The sequence below is a fragment of the Ipomoea triloba genome, chromosome 6, assembly GCF_003576645.1.
Source record: "Ipomoea triloba cultivar NCNSP0323 chromosome 6, ASM357664v1".
Taxonomy (NCBI): domain Eukaryota; kingdom Viridiplantae; phylum Streptophyta; class Magnoliopsida; order Solanales; family Convolvulaceae; genus Ipomoea; species Ipomoea triloba.
This window is the reverse complement of record NC_044921.1, coordinates 16264498-16281962: the sequence shown is the minus strand read 5'-3', so window position 1 is coordinate 16281962 and position 17465 is coordinate 16264498. Positions and strand designations below refer to the sequence as shown.

At 33.2% G+C, this 17465-nt stretch overlaps 2 protein-coding genes across 2 annotated transcripts; one reads left to right on the top strand and one right to left on the bottom strand.

Moving 5' to 3' along the window:
- Positions 1-12538: 12538 nt before the first annotated feature.
- Positions 12539-14836, bottom strand: LOC116022788 (guanine nucleotide-binding protein subunit beta-like protein). The gene is made up of 2 exons (XM_031263659.1): positions 13898-14836; positions 12539-12952 (listed from the first exon to the last, which is right to left on the bottom strand). Exons 1-2 carry the CDS (start codon positions 14774-14776, stop codon positions 12851-12853), a joined length of 981 nt encoding a protein of 326 aa, XP_031119519.1. The 5' UTR covers positions 14777-14836; the 3' UTR covers positions 12539-12850.
- Positions 14837-15536: 700 nt separating this feature from the next.
- On the top strand, positions 15537-16383 carry LOC116023563. Its single transcript, XM_031264565.1, has 3 exons — positions 15537-15757; positions 15838-15996; positions 16099-16383. The coding sequence occupies exons 2-3, from the start codon at positions 15850-15852 to the stop codon at positions 16381-16383; spliced, it is 432 nt and encodes a 143-aa protein (XP_031120425.1). The 5' UTR covers positions 15537-15757; positions 15838-15849.
- The last annotated feature ends 1082 nt before the right edge of the window (positions 16384-17465 follow it).

Genomic DNA, 17465 nt, shown 5'->3' with positions numbered 1-17465 from the left:
TGAAGTTGTACGTATTTTGAATTTAATTTTCTAATAAAGGTAAAGATATAATTTTACTCAACCAGGAAGTATCCTTTTATAGATGTTTGACATTTTAGACACTAAAAATAAACAATTTCGTTGCATGAGCATTCAATACTTTTGTGCTTACAATATATTAATATAATTAGACAACAATTAACAATTAAAATCTTAATACAAACTGTCAAAGGCCTTGTGATCGAGTGACATAGCTGTGGTTTCTCAATTGATCGTAATATAATGATGTTCAAAACATCAATCTGAACAAAAAAAATTAGAACAAGAATTTAAAAAACACTAATCCAAACTTAAAAATCATATTACCATTAAGATGGAATAATACATTTTTTAATTAGGGAATAAGGTTTTTAATTGAAGGGGTAATCAAATAACATAATTGTGTTTTAAAAAGTTGTCAACCAAACACCACGATTTTGATTCTCATTCCTAGTGTGTAAATCGATGAACCAAACACACCCTTAAATTAATCACCGTTAATAGAAAAAAAAAAACAGATTTGTTATTCTTTTTCCAAAAGGTTGAATCCCCAACCCTAAGCGCCCCACTTCTTGACCCAATAGAGTATGTGGGAGGATGTGGATCACGGTAACTTAGTAACTCACCATACAGGGACAAATGACGATGCGCACTTAATCTGCCACTCTGAGCATAATCTCCACAATATCACTGTCAAGTTTTGAACATTAGTATCCTCTCAAACAAAGTATTGAATCAGTCATTTCACTGCATTTCGTTCTTAGCATGTGCATCCACTTTTTAAATGTTTCGTAAATTGATTTACCTTAACTACACTTAACAAAAACGTAGTCTTTGTAGTATTGTGTGTTCAAGTGCGCTTAAAGACAATACTCCAATGACAACAGTTAACAAAATCGTTGTCCTTTAAAAAGAAAGAGCGCGCAAAGACAATGGTTTTAAAAAATCATTGTCTTTAAAAAAGAAGAGCACGTAGAGACAACAGTTTTAAAAAATCGTTATCTTTATAGTGTGTATACAAATGCGATTAAAGATGACGCACCAACGACAATGGTTAAAAAAACCATTCCTTAAAAAAAAAGCGCAAAGACAACGATTTTAAAAAACTGTTCTTTGTAGTGTTAGTTTATTCAAGTGTGCTCAAAGACAACACACCAACGACAACGGTTAAAAAAACCCGTTGTCTTTTTTTTTTAAAAATAGCATGCAAAGACAACGGTTTTAAAAAACCATTGTCTTTGAAAAAAAAAAACACGTAAAGACAACAGTTTTAAAAAATCGTTATCTTTATAGTGTTGTGTATTCAAATGTGATTAAAGACAACATATCAACGACAACGGTTAAAAAACCGTTGTCCTTTTTTAAAAAAAGCGCGCAAAGACAACCGTTTTTAAAAACTGTTGTCTTTGTAGTGTTGTGTAATTAAGTGTGCTTAAAGACAACACACAAACGACAACGGTTAAAAAAAGCGTTGTCTTTAAAAGAAAAAAAGAAGAGCGCGCAAAGATATCGATTTTATAAAATCGTTGTCTTTGTAATGTTGTGTATTCAAATGCACTTAAAACAAAGCACCAACGACTATGGTTAAATAAAACCGTTTTTTTTTTTTTTCTAAAAAAAAAAGTGCGCGCAAAGACAACAGTTTTAAAAAATCGTTGTCTTTATAGTGTTGTGTATTCAAGGGCGCTTAAAGACAACAGGCCAACGACAATAGTTAAATAAAACCGTTGTCTTTTAAATAAAAAAAATGCACATAGACAACGGTTTTAAAAACAAAATGCACAAAGACAACACACTTATAACAACGGTTAGGTAAAAACCATTGTCTTTGACAAAAGTGTTGCGTCAAAGACAACATGGACAAGACTGTTTTCTTTTAAACAAAAGACAACACTTTTGTTAAAAACTGTTGTCTATATGCATTTTTCTTGTACTGTCGTTTTCTCTTACTCGTTTTCGTGCCATGTAAATGTGAAATATTAACGAGTTTGGCTCATGCACGAATACGATCTGTAAAGTTTAACTAATTAATTGTGAAGAAATTCATAAATATAAATTTATAAAAGGTTGACATGACATGAAAAGCTAATGAGTTTTGGATATCCGTGGATTGACATGAATAAGATATTAGCGTTTTTGATACAAATCTGATTAACTCAGTCTTCTTTTCTCGCTCTAATTGAAATAATATTTTAGAACACGGTTTATTAGGTTAGGTAAAATATGATTTGAAAGATTAATTTATGCTAGCTATATAATGAGCATTTTTTTGGGTCTTTTTATTGGTCCATGACCACACCAAGTTATAAGGTGATATGTTGGAGTAGGATCGATGTCACAATTACGATTGCCCATAAAAGGCATGTATGAATTATGATTAGTATATACAATATTAGGAAATTATTTGGAAATTGAAGAGAATTCAGATTTTTTGCAAGCTTATTATATAATGATATTTAGAAGTAGAAAAATCTGCCAAAAATAATGAATTTAGAAAGGATTTACAATTAAACGACACGTGAATAAGATTAGATTAAGAAAGTACATAAAATCTAGCAATATAATATATATTTCCTTTTAAGACAATATTTTTTTCCTAAAAACAAGTATATAATTCATTCCCAAAACAAAACAAAAAAAAAATCCAAATTTCTGCCGAGGCAAAATTAGGACTACGTACCAAAACTCTTTTCAACAAATGATAGGTCTTGTAAGGCAACCAATATTTCTTTTCGATATATGGTAAGTGTTGTGACAAATTATTGTCCAGAGTAATACCACGGTTAAGATTCAACCTCTAACGGTGTAAAATAAGTATAATGTTAAACTATTATTTTATATGACAGTTTGTTACAAATTATTATTTTATACTTACCCATGCATGGTGGCTTCTAGGATAACTCTAAGAAAATAGTGTATTTGATTGTTTTAAAAAGCACACACTCAACTTTCAATAGACAAAATAATAAATCAATTAATACAAGAAAGTTTTGGTATAAAGATAACTTTATTTCCTCGTCAAAACAATTCTGATGTTAGAGTAAAAATTTCATACCAAAAACTAATACTTTTAAGTAATACATATTACTTTTATACAATTTATACAATAATAATAATAACAACAACAACACTTTTAAACTAATACTTATGGGTCAACTACTATGTAATGTGATGACACTTTAATAATATTGTAACATAAAAAAACTAATATTGTAATTAATATGTAATGTGATGAGAAAAAAAACTAATATTGTAACATAAAAAATAATATATTAAAGTAATATTTATCACTTTAATACAAAAAAAAAAAACACTTATAATTATTATATTTTTAAATTTATATATATAAAAAAAAAGGGCAAAAGAATTGTATGTAACGGTTAAGATTATTGAATGAAATGGAAATGATAATCGACTATTTGTGTGAATGTTTCGTGCATGATTTGCACATGACATTGTTTACGAAATTTAAAATGTCAAAGTTGGCATTACTTTAATTCCTTACGGTAAACAAGAAGGGCAAAATTAAAGCTAAAGTTAAATGTGACGCCCCGAGCCATACTTTGCTATACAATTTGGAGGTTAGTTGCATCGTCTGATCATTTTTTTTTTTAATTTTTTACATAACTTTTTAAAATTTTGTAAAATATTCTGAAATTATGTACATAACTCTAAAGATGTAAGAATTTCTAAAATCTTCTAAAATATTATAGGACTCAAAGAATTGTATGGAGTTATCTAGAAAATTTTAAAGACGAAATTATAGTCATAGAATCAAGTCGATCCCCACCGTCCTTTGAAGCATATGAATGAATATAAATACCTCTCTAAAAGGCACATTTCTAAATATCCAAGTTTACGTTTAATTAAATTAGGTGAGCTCGAGCTAAAAAATCGAAGCGATTGGCTCTAGTATTAACGACACGAGATAACTTAAAATTTACCGTCCTAGATTGTATACCTGATAAATAATCTTTTGTTTCAAATTAATTTCTCTCTAAACCACTTTTATTGTTTAATTAATTCATTATGGCAGGTAAATTTGATTTTCTACAATATTAAACTGGTGATCTCTATTGCTTATTTATCATGTCATAGTTTAATAGTAGTCTCAAACACATAGACAACACATATAAGGTATAGCCATAACAACCTGAAAACAGAAAACACACATAAATCACCCCAACTATGACCTTACACACATATATGTTTGGTTGTGTTATTGCGTGCGAGTTCTTCCATCATAGTCAATTAGGGCAGTTAAGCTATGCTTTGATAAAACACATGGGTAAGAGTTCTTGGATTTTCTGGAACAAGTGGAACAAGCCACAAGACTAAAATGATAACCTAGATTAAAAAAAAAAAACCAGTCCATTTCAAACACTGATATCATGCAAAAGAGAAACCAGAATCAGGGAAAGGCTATAGCAAACACTTTGCACCTATAAAAACAATAACCTAAAGGAACTAAAGAAAGAAAAAGTTGCCATTGCTTAAAATAACTAATCAGTCCCTTTTTATTTATCTTATCCCATAGGGAATCTCTTCAAGATTGATTAGAGATATTGGAAACTTACCCTTCTCAGTGTAGCAATCACACCAGAAGAATCAAGAACTAGTTGCACAGAATAGTAATAAATTAATTAAACTTGAGAAATCTTTCTATGAAAATCCAAATCTAGGGGATTGATATCCTTTGGAAATGATGACGAACAGTTGAGGGAGAAGATTGCTAAGTGCGAGTTTTTTGGGTCGATTAGGGCAGTTATGAAATACGTGACCACATGGGTAAGAGTTCTTGGATTAGTATAGTAATTAGGGCACAAATTTAGGCTTTATTTTTTTAGGGGTAATGTGAATTTTTATTCCATACTATCAAACATAAAACATGTACAACACACCATAGGGCATACCCTAGGAAATGAACAAGGAATGTTGAAACTACATTCAGAGGTTTCAGCCTAAACGGCATGGCCACCAGATGAGACATTTGTTTTGGTCTCTTTTGCCGGATTCAAAACATCCGGGAGTAAGCTTACCATTCGAGCTGCAATAATCTTAGTAATTATCTTGTAGAAAACTTAGCAACATGTAATGGGGCGAAAATCCTCAACTCTTAAATCATGAGATTTTTTAGGTATGAGTACCGGACACATGCTGTTCCATTATTTAAGCAACTGACCAGAATTTCAAACTCTTCTATAGCATTTGTAACAGTGAGCCCAACCATCTCCCAACTCTTTTTGAAGAACGCAGCAGTAAACCCATCAGATCCCGGGGCCTTTTCATCTCCAATTGAAAACAGAGCCTCTTTAATTTCAACTTCTGTGACTAGTTTAACTATCTCCTTAGCCTGCTGAAGAGACACACGGCCCTTGCCAAAAATACAACTCATTTGTTTTTTCCCTTTCTCTAACTTTGCCTAGAAAGTCTATAAAATAATTAACAAACAAAGAACCAACCTGGTCCAGGGAAGTTGTTGGTTCCCCATTGTAATCCAAAATTGAAGAAATTACTTTGGCCGAGTTCTTCTTTTTGATCAAGTCGTGAAAGTATTGTGAACCTCTATCTGATTCAAGGAGATGCTTTGTGTTTAATTTATGAGCAAAAAATTGTCTCTATGCTTGCATAAGGAAAATAGTTTTTTTTTCCTAAGTTTTCTCACCAATTCTCGCTCAGCCCACTTGCACGTACAACATATAGAGCTTCATGTGCAGTAGAAAATTCTTCATTCGCTCTTTTAAATCTTTTAGAGATGTGACCGAATTCTTTTTTATTGAGATTTTTGAGGGATGCTTAAGAGCTTTCAATTTATTTGCCAAAATAAACTGTTGAGTACCTTCCCAAAAGTTATGAACCACTTCATTAAACTTTGGGTGATTTACCCACATATTCATAAACTTAAATGGTCTGTTCCCTGCTTTCTTCTGAGAGAATGTGTTAATAACCATGGCCCATGGGGGTATGGTCAGATATGCTGTGACGTAACTATTTGGGGTTATTAGTCTAGCAGCACCAAAATCAAAATATCCACATTACTTAGTTTAGGGACAGAGATGAATATATCATAATCTATGCAAAATGTCACATGAATTCATTGCATAATGTAGAAACATATTAGAGAGGGATGTTTTGGGGTTGTATTCTGCTTCATCATATCCTAGACAATGATTTAAGATAGTTTAATAACATAGCAGAAGTTGCACTGCAAAGAGAGCCAATACATCACATCACATTAGACCTAAAACTAAAGGAAGTTGAATACTGAGAACCAATCAAGTAGCCATCACACTAACCTTCCAGTTCCTTGAATTGGTTGCTATTATTAACCATTAAATAAAAAAAAATAAAAACAAAACAAAACAAAAACAAAACAAACATGTCGGCAGTACATTGATAAGCATGATCCATTGCTGAAAGTTATTGAGAGAGAAATTGCTTCTTAGCAAACATCAAGTCTTCTAAGCTAAAAGAAGAATCAGCTTGATTCTTTCAAGTCCAACACTCGACTAACACCATCTTTCAAGCTAAAGAAATTGAAGTTGAGAGATCAGTCTAGCAAGGAGACTTCGTGAATGACCCTTGGCTAGCTCTAATAAGTAACGCAGTGAAAGACAAGTCGATGAATTGTCTCAAGGACTTATGTCAACCAATAGAAACCGAAGGCTTCGATTCACATCGTATTTTTGTAACAAATACTTAGTAAAATCCTCTTTGAAATTTAAGCAAAAGAGTGGAGTAGGAAAGTTTTCCAAACCACTATAAATCTCTCTCTTCATTTTCATTACTTCTTCTGAGCAACTAACTCCATACAGTCCCTACACACTAGCATGCTAACATATCAAACTTAACTACATCATCTTTTTTAGCAAGCTAAGCTTCAAAATAAAGGAAACTTATTTTCCTAACTTTAATTTGTTTTCTAAAGTCAAGCTCATTTAGAACTAATTTTCAAAAGAATCTAAAAATATTTAAAAATCTATTCAGCCTCTCCACATCTCCTTCTAGACTTTTAACTTGCATGGGATCAACAGGGAGAAACAAACACCCTACACTATAAATACTAGAGCTTGATTGGGATCATTGCAATATTCTCATTGTTTTCTCTCTATTCAGGCATCCTCCCTAGGAGATCTGGGCATTATAATATATAGCTCCTTAGGCTTGTACTTTGCGCCTCCCTTTTAATAGGCACATGCATGCGACCTAGCATTCAATTTAATATTTCGTCATGTTCATAGCCCATTTTATCCTAAAAATAATCAGTTCTATGGTTAGGGTGGTTAAAAAACCCATCAATTTTGCACATAATATAATTATATTTTTTAAAAAAGATTTAGCAAAGGTGTACCCATCTATACTGGCTTATAGCTTTCAGTGTTCAAAATGTTGTAAATGGAGGCTGGTTCCAACAAAAGAAATATATGAAAATATAAGGGCAAACATCTCTGCCAATCCATTCTTTTGTGGGATGGAAAGGAATATATCATGTGGAGATTCATCTGAAGTGGTTCCATATGGAAGTAGGCTTTGAGCTATTGATAAGCCTAACATTCCTCTTCCACCTTTGGGATGGAAGCGTGAACTAGGATTATCTACGGAAAGAAAAATTATAGAACTTTATTAGTGTTTCAATCCAAGAAATCTTGTGATTAATATCCTATTTAATTTATTAAAGATGTATTCCAACCAATTATTCTAGGTATATTATATTGTGGACACTGATCTAAAATGACATCTACATCTACAAACCTAATAAAAGCCAATAAAATTAAGTTCCTAACGGTAACAAAAAAAATGTTTGTATAATTGTTTGTTGAAATGAATAGTTCATATTATTTTCATTTTAGTTTTTTTTTTAAAATATTTTTCCTACTTTACCCCTATTGTATCATTTTTTTTTTTAAATGCGCCTATATTAATTGGAGTAGTGGAGTCCTCCCTTAATTGGAAGGGTGCAGTAATTTTAGTGTTCCAATTAAGGGAGGACACCACTGTTCTTCGCTAATTCCCTTCGACATAAACGACTGCTCCTTCAGCCGCAACCTTGCATCGGGAAACCCCGACACCCAACGACTAGGAGCGAAGGAATTGAAGATGGGTACGATAGAAAAAGGTAAGCAAACACTTTAAATATTTTATGACAATCAAAACCAAACACTTGCACTTTTAAAAATAAGTAAAAAACATAACAGGTTTGTTTAATAGTCTCGAGTGCACTTAGCGTAGTATGTTTAGTTGAGAATTGCACAAATATCGAATGAATGCTTCCACCTATATGAATCCATTCACACAACTGCCTTGTGTGCATAAATAGCCGGCCAGGTGCCCACGCACATACACATGTGTGTACCCAACATAACCGACATGGTTATAGAATGGTGGAATAATTGATAAAAATGAGTACGGCTTTATCCGCTAGGTTGCACATGCACATAGTCTCGAGAGCACACAACGTAGCGCGCTTGGTTGAGAATTCCCTAAATATCAAATGAATGCATCCACCTTCGTGAATATGTGCACACAGCCTACCTAGTGTGCATAAATACCAGGCCAAGTGCACACACACATACACATGTGTGCACCCAGCGGAATACACATAGTTTGGGAATTGCCCATACTCAAATGAATGCATTCACCTGCGTGTTAATGTGCATACAGGATTACGGGGTGCATTATAGCCACTAGCGGATATAGCTATAGAATGGTAGAATAATTAAGAGTACAAAACAAAACGAAATAGCACCACACACTAAATATGGCTCCAAAACACAAAATAGAAAAAGTAGGTGCAATGATATAGTAATTGCCACAAAAAAATTAACCACCGACACAAAAGATGCAGTGGAGTATCATCAACCATTAACTACAACAAAGACCCAAAACCAAACTCCCGAATGTCAGTCTTCTGTTGAGGACAAAACACGGTAACCCCCCCCCCCCCCCGACCGTAACACCCCGCCGGCAATAAACCGAGACAATGCACACACCAAGAATTTTTATTATTTATTTATTTTTTAAGAAAAACGAGATTACGAACACCAAAAAAGGGAAAATCGGAGAAAAACACACCTCGATCGACACTTGGACCTGGTGGTCCTCGACTTTTACTACGTCCGGCGACCCCAGGGATCACCATTGCGTAGAAAGAGAGTTGCGGCTGATGAAGAGAAGAAAACTAGCGTGCGTAACAAAGAAACCCACCACCACCAAGTGATTAAGGAAGAGAGATGACAAATGTTTTTTTTTTTTTTTTTTGTGTAAAAAATCATAATTGCCCCCCACCAAAATAAAAACAAAACAGCCGTGCACTAAAATCAAAATATAAAATCCAAACAATTACATCAAATTTAGACAGTAAAATATAAAAATAAATGCTCCAAATTTCTCCGCAAGTTTATATCTTAAGGATTGTTTTTATCGGAATAGAACTCTATGTGTGTGTATATTTAAAGGGGTCTAAAGAAAATTCAATTAGCAGCCTGAACTCAAAAAACATTCAAATAGCATTCTCTACTGCTCATAAAATGTTTAATTAGCACCTTGAACTCAAAAAACATTCAATTAACTACTCCAACTCTTTTAAAAAATCAATTTTCATTTTTTTGTATATTTATATGGGTAACAGTTTTTAAAAAGAAAATTAAAATAATTATTTAATTTATTTAAAAAGAAACAGATTTCGTCTCCAAATCTGTTTTTTTTTTTAATAATTATTTTTAAAAATTTATTTTACATATGTGTAAAAATTTTAATATACAAAAATGCTAATATAATGTTTACATTTGTGTACAATTTATTATTGAACATTAAATTAATTAGTACTTCCTTCGTCCCGAATTGGATGTCTCATTTACTTTTTGCACGCTTTTTAAGAAATTAAAGTAAATGTGATGTGCTTTCTAATTATGTCCCCAACTTTTTTATTTTGGAAAATAAAAGCAATAAAGAAAGCAAAAGTCATAAGGATAAATCGGGAAAAGTAGAATGATGGTGATGTTCAATTTTAGAAGGAAGACAACATTTTAGGACAAACTAAAAAGGAAAGTAAGATAGGTAAAATGGGACAAAGGGAGTATTAAATTAGTCCACTAAACTTAAAAGGGATTAGTATTAAATTACACGAAATCTTTTTTTTTTAATTAAATACGGAGTAATTATTTTTAAAATTTATTTTTTAAAAAAAAATAAAATTGTTATCCATAGAAACATACAAAAAATGAAAATTGAATTTTTTTTTTAAGAGTTAGAGTAGTTAATTGAATGTTTTTTTGAGTTCAGGGTGTTAATTGTACTTTTTTTAGTAGTAGAGAGTGCTATTTGAATGTTTTTTGAGTTCAGGGTGCTAATTGAACTTTCTTGAGTAATAGAATGTGCTATTTGACCTTTATCCCTATAATAAAAGTAATGCCACTATATATATTGTACTGTCGTGGCATTACTTTTATATATATATATATATAGAGAGAGAGAGAGAGAGTTAGGATCATATGAGATCACTTGTTTAGATAAGATTGTGAGATTAGATCTTGTGTATCATTATAATAATTTAATGGTCTAGATTGATTTAAGATTTTAAGTTGAAGTGTATGCAAACGGTGATTAAGTGTGTGCGAACGGTGATTAAATGTGTGCAAACGGTGATTAAATGTGTGCGGACAGTGATTAAGTGTGTGTGGACGGTGATTAAATGTGTGCGAACGGAGTGTGTGTGTCAAACAATCTAGACCATTAAAATTTTTTAGATTGATGTACAAGATTTGAACTCAAAATATTTTAATGGTCTAAATTGATTAAGATTCCAAGTTGAAGTGTGTGCGAACGGTGATTAAATGTGTGCGAACGGAGTGTGTGTCAATCAATCTAGACCATTGAAAAATATTACATGGATGCATAAGATCTGATCTCACGATCTTACCTAAACAAGTTTTCTCATTGGAATCCTACCCCTATATATATATATATATATATATTTTTTTTTTTTATAAAATTAAGACTTAAGTTTTTAATTTTTAAAATTAAAAATTACACTAATGTAAAATTTTTCTTAAGAGTTGACCGGAGGTTGGGAACTCCCGCCCCCGCCTAATTCCCCACAAGGATGGAGATGGAGACTATTTTCAATTTCCCATTAGGGATGGGGACGGGATCGAGAACGGGGACAGGGAATATACTCTCCGCCCTCGCCTCGTTGCCATCTCTACATCGAGGTTCACCTTGCATGGTGTATCTAGTCCAAAAAAAGATGTTATTTTATATAAGTTGTTAACATCGTATCATGACTATAGTGTGTGATGAATAATGTGAATGATTATTAATCATGTTACCTTGAAATAGTGTCATTTTGAATCTACTTTGCAAAATCAACCTAGTTGATGATAACGATTGATTAATTTCTTCTTTTGTTTTTTTTTTTTTTATAAACCTATTTTGTTGGTTCATACCCAATATTTGAGATCTAAATATCGAAAATTCTGAAACAACTTCACACAAACTAATGTGTTCAGAAAAATGTTTTTCGGCAAAAAAAAAATTCATTCTTTTTTAACTCATTGGTTATCATTTTAGATTGATTTTCTATTTTTTTTCTATTCAATCCCAATGATAGAAAGATAAATCACCATAAGATTCTTCACCTCAATACTTCCATAAACTCCCATTGGAAGGGCCTCATGCACATATAGAATACGACAAAATAGTGGAGATCATATTGACTTAAAATCTTTAAAAAAAATATTTTTTTAATCTTGAATTTTTCACATAAAAAAATTTCTTTTATTAGTTGCATTGAGCTAAAACCTAAGGCCCACCATACACATGGTTACGGTTAACAAATTATGTACCCTTAGTTCCAAATTCTATATTTACAATTAACAAATTATTCCAAAACCTATATTTACGATTAACAAATTATATACTTGCAATTATGTACCCTCAGTTCCAAATTATATATTTATGGTTAACAAATAATGTACCCTAGTTCCAAATTATATATTTACGATTAACAAATTATGTACCCAAATTCTATATTTACAATTAACAAATTATTCCAAATTCTATATTTACGATTAACAAATTATATACTTGCAATTATGTACCCGCAGTTCCAAATTATATATTTATGGTTAACAAATAATGTACCCCTAGTTCCAAATTATATATTTACGATTAACAAATTATGTACCCTCAGGCCCCCCATACACATGGTGAATGTCATTTTAAACCAAGATCCACAATGCAAAGTGAACCCTAATCCATAACATAATTTGCAAGCTAAAACCATAAGCCTCAAACTGAATTGGTCACCATAGGATTTTTTTTTAATTTTTTTTTAACAACAAAATTGGGTATGGTTCTGGTTAGGAATCAAAATCGCAACCTAGGATCTTTTAAGTATCAATTCTTGTTCCAAATTGGAAATTACTCAAATTAGAACCACAAGAAAACATAAAAGGAGAGCACTTCATAACTATCACTCTTCCCATGTAAATCACATTGTTTATAATCTATACAACACAAATTCAGAAACTATTCAGCATTAGAAAAGTGAAGAGTATACTTCGCTCATGGCTGCACACAAGATGATTTATGCAAGATCCCATAGCAGAACAGGAAAATAAGATATATGAGGATAAAGGGATTATAGAGCTTTCAAGGGGAAACTTGGTGACAAAAACACAATTAAATATCCAAAATTAAAACGGCGAATACCTGGCTAAACCAAGTCAGGCAAAGAAAATCTGGATATCTTTCCAAAATTCAAACACACCTCTAAATAACAATAAATATGATCATTTATGGATCATGTTGTTCTTTGCCTAAGATTGACCTACTAGTACCGTCCAATGCCCCAAACTCTTATGACACCGTCTGTATACCCACTGAAAAGAGTGCTCCCGTCGGCACTCCAGCTCAAACTGGTGCAGAATATCACCTGCTAGGTCAAATCATCAAAAATCAAATAAATTAATAGCTTCATTCTAAAACAGCAAAAGAGAGAAAATGGCCCAAAGGGTCTTGTTACAGAATGTTTGCCAACCTAAACAAAAATTACAGACAACCATTTCATCCATATCAATTTAGAGGTTTTATACATCTTAGAAGACATCATGTGCATCGTTAGAGCAGACTAGGATTACTTGCCACATTCAAAAAGAGTACCACCCAAAAGAGAGAATAAATGAATTGAACTAAAACCAAATTCCTACCAAATCATCTAAAAATCATATAAACCTACAAAAAGACAGGATGGCACACCCTCAGTAAATATATCATCTAAAAATCAAATGAAACTAAAAAGAGAGTTGACAAAACAAAGAAAGAACTATATGCATATCCTCTGCTAACCTATCATCTAGTAATTTATTATCTTAATAGAAAGCATCTAGCTTTAATACAACAAATAAGGTATGTCCTTCAACCATCTAAAAATCAAATGAAACTATAAAGAGATATGATATAGATTTCACAAAACAAAGCAAGAACTATATGCATATCCCCTGCTAACCTATCATCTAGTAATTTATTATCTTAATAGAAAGCATCAAGCTTTAACACAACAAGTAAGGCATGTCCTTCAACCCGGCATACAGTTTTCAAAACTAATTCCTAGGACTTTGAAAGAAATCAGGAAAAAACATATGATAAACTCAAAAGTAAATACTAAGCATGGATTGATGATTCAACAGTAGTGTTGTAACATATTGGATTTAGAGAAGCATTTCAATGATAATGGCAAGAAACAAAGATAATTCCATTTACAATAACAAGTTATCATTATTCAACTCAAGCAATTCTAAATCCATGGAAATTCACATTAAACAAGAATATCTAATCTTAAGAGGAAAGCCAGTAAATATAAAAGGAATGACAAATCAACCTTGTTTTTGGAAGAGGTATTTCCTTCCGCAGCCATTTCACTCTCCTGCTTAAGATCAACCTTGAGGTCCACCACAATGCTCTTGCTCTCCAAATCCCAGATCTTAATGCTAGACTCTGTGGCGGCACAGAGCCAGTACCTATTGGGGCTGAAGCAGAGGGCATGAATAATTGATCCAGCTTCGAGGGAGTAAAGTCTCTTGCCCTCAGCCAAATCCCAGAGCAGGATCACCCCATCCTTTCCTCCGCTAGCACAAAGCGAGCCATCAGGCGACACAGAAACAGTGTTCACATAGCCAGTGTGCCCAGCAAGAGTAGACCGAAGCTTGCAGTTGGACAGATTCCAGATTTTCACGGTGCGGTCCCAAGACGCAGAGACGATGGTGGGCTGCAGAGTATTAGGGCTGAAACGCACGCAAGATACCCATTCGGAGTGCCCGTCCTGATCCTGAATCGTGTACTTGCACTCGCCCAGGGTGTTCCACAGCTTGATGGAGCGGTCACGGGAAGCGGAGACGATCTGGCGGTTGTCGATGGAGAATGCGACGGAGAGGACGTCCTTGGTGTGGCCGACGAAGCGGCGAGCGGTGGTGCCGGTCTGAAGGTCCCAGAGGCGGAGCTCGGCGTCCCAGGAGCCGGAGAGAGCGAATTGGCCGTCGGAGGAGAGGACGACGTCCTGGACAAAATGGGAATGGCCGGTGAGGCGGCGGCGTGGGACGCCAAATTGAGGGCCGTCCTTTGTGAGAGACCAGACTATGATGGATTTGTCGCGGGAGGCTGAGACGATAAAGTCGGCGTTGTCGATTGGAGCGGCGATGGCCGTCACCCAATCGGTGTGAGCCTTCATTGTTCCGCGGAGGATTAGGGATTCCTGAGCCATTTTTCCGTGCCTCTCTTAGGGTTGTGCGGCGGAGGCGGAGTAAGGTTTCGGGGAGAGACAAAAAAAAAACTGAGAACAGAAGAGTGGCAAAAATATAAAGGAAAACCCTACGCTAGGTGGGCCCGCTTTTAAGTACTTCTGTATTTGGGTGTACTTCATATGCTTGTGACAAGTTGGACAAATCACAAAAAATTTCTTAATTTTTCTTACAATTATTATTATTTTTTAATTTTCTTACAATTATTATAAGTTTTTATATTTGAAATAAAGTGAATTGTATTTTTAGTTTTTATATAGATTATTTTTTATTTGTTTCATTTTTAAAAATATATTTTTCAATCAATTTTTTTTTGTCAATTTAAGTGTATTCGGTTGGCAATTATAAGTAGTAAATAAACAAATTGTCAATTTAAGTGTATTCGGTTGTCAATTATAAGTAGTAAATAAACAAATATCGTGTCGCCGACCCGACTTCCCCGATCCGTCCACTCAACTTTAGGTAATAAGGTTTATTTATTTGTGTTTTAATTTTAATAGATTTATTAGGTTTGTTTTGAATTGCATTATTATGCTTTTTATTTTTGTTTTAATCTTAATCGATTTTTTAGGTTTGTTTTGAATTCCACCATTATGTCGGCGCCTTGTCTTCTATAATAAAAAAGCCAGAAGAACCGCATTAAATGCAGTTCCCGCCCATGAACAAACGGCGTAGTTTTGGATATAGAAACAGTATAAGCGGGAATGGCGAAACAGTGCAGTTTTGGAAATAACAACGTTATTAAAGGACATCTTCTAATATAATACATCTTCAGAAAGGAAACATAATTAATTCAAATACTAGGCTTTGTGGGGCACACGTCTGTAAACAAAATCATTCCCTTTTCATCGGAAAGGGAATCGTTGCCGACGGTTCAACATCCCAGGTATGCATTCACCGGGAAGGCCAAAACGTCCATTAAAACGCAGACATATATATTACAGGTTAGTGAACCATCACGAATAAATGCAATATACAAACGGCAAATCAAATCAAATTCAAGGTGATATCCTATTTGCATTAGAACTTCAGGAACATGGGGATGTATTGTCTGTTGAATGAGTTGACGACGTTTAAGAGGAGGAGTGCTGTCAAGGTTCGAGTGGTTAGATCCTACACTGTAATGGAAAGGAGGGGCTCATCCGAGATCAAGAGTAAAGAGCTGGTTCTGCACGACGAAGAGGTATCTTTCATCTTCCAATTTTCTGCAAAAACGTAATTATTTAGTATTTTGATCGTATCATAATTTTATTTTTATATATTTGTTAACTGTTGCTATGTACAGGCAACTGTAATACATGCCTGTATACCAAAGGATGTTCTACCAAAATTCCCCGAAAGGTTTTTAGAAGGGAGTGTCTATTGTTTCAAAAACTTTTATGTTGTTGCAAATTGGCATACGTACAAGACTAGCATGCACGAGTTCATGCTGCAGTTCAATCATGAGACTATCATGAAAGAATCTAGGTCTGAAAATTTCCCTTACCACATGTACAGACCCATACCCTTCCATACTTTGAAAAGTAATCCAGCAATAGATGTCAAGCAATTGATTGGTAAGATCCTTTAGCTCTAAATATGCAGTTCTGTTTACCAATACTGTTTTAGACTATCTCTAAATACTTCATGTCAATATAGTTCATTTTTTCTGACTGTCTGCTGTTTTAGCTCTAAATATGCAGTTCTATTTACCAATACTGTTTTAGACTATCTCTAAATACTTCATGTCAATATAGTTCATTTTTTCTGACTGTCTGCTGTTTTAGCTCTAAATATGCAGTTCTATTTACCAATACTGTTTTAGACTATCTCTAAATACTTCATGTCAATATAGTTCATTTTTTCTGACTGTCTGCTGTTTTAGCTCTAAATATGCAGTTCTATTTACCAATACTGTTTTAGACTATCTCTAAATACTTCATGTCAATATAGTTCATTTTTTCTGACTGTCTGCTGTTTTAGCTCTAAATATGCAGTTCTATTTACCAATACTGTTTTAGACTATCTCTAAATACTTCATGTCAATATAGTTCATTTTTTCTGACTGTCTGCTGTTTTAGCTCTAAATATGCAGTTCTATTTACCAATACTGTTTTAGACTATCTCTAAATACTTCATGTCAATATAGTTCATTTTTTCTGACTGTCTGCTGTTTTAGCTCTAAATATGCAGTTCTATTTACCAATACTGTTTTAGACTATCTCTAAATACTTCATGTCAATATAGTTCATTTTTTCTGACTGTCTGCTGTTTTAGCTCTAAATATGCAGTTCTATTTACCAATACTGTTTTAGACTATCTCTAAATACTTCATGTCAATATAGTTCATTTTTTCTGACTGTCTGCTGTTTTAGCTCTAAATATGCAGTTCTATTTACCAATACTGTTTTAGACTATCTCTAAATACTTCATGTCAATATAGTTCATTTTTTCTGACTGTCTGCTGTTTTAGCTCTAAATATGCAGTTCTATTTACCAATACTGTTTTAGACTATCTCTAAATACTTCATGTCAATATAGTTCATTTTTTCTGACTGTCTGCTGTTTTAGCTCTAAATATGCAGTTCTATTTACCAATACTGTTTTAGACTATCTCTAAATACTTCATGTCAATATAGTTCATTTTTTCTGACTGTCTGCTGTTTTAGCTCT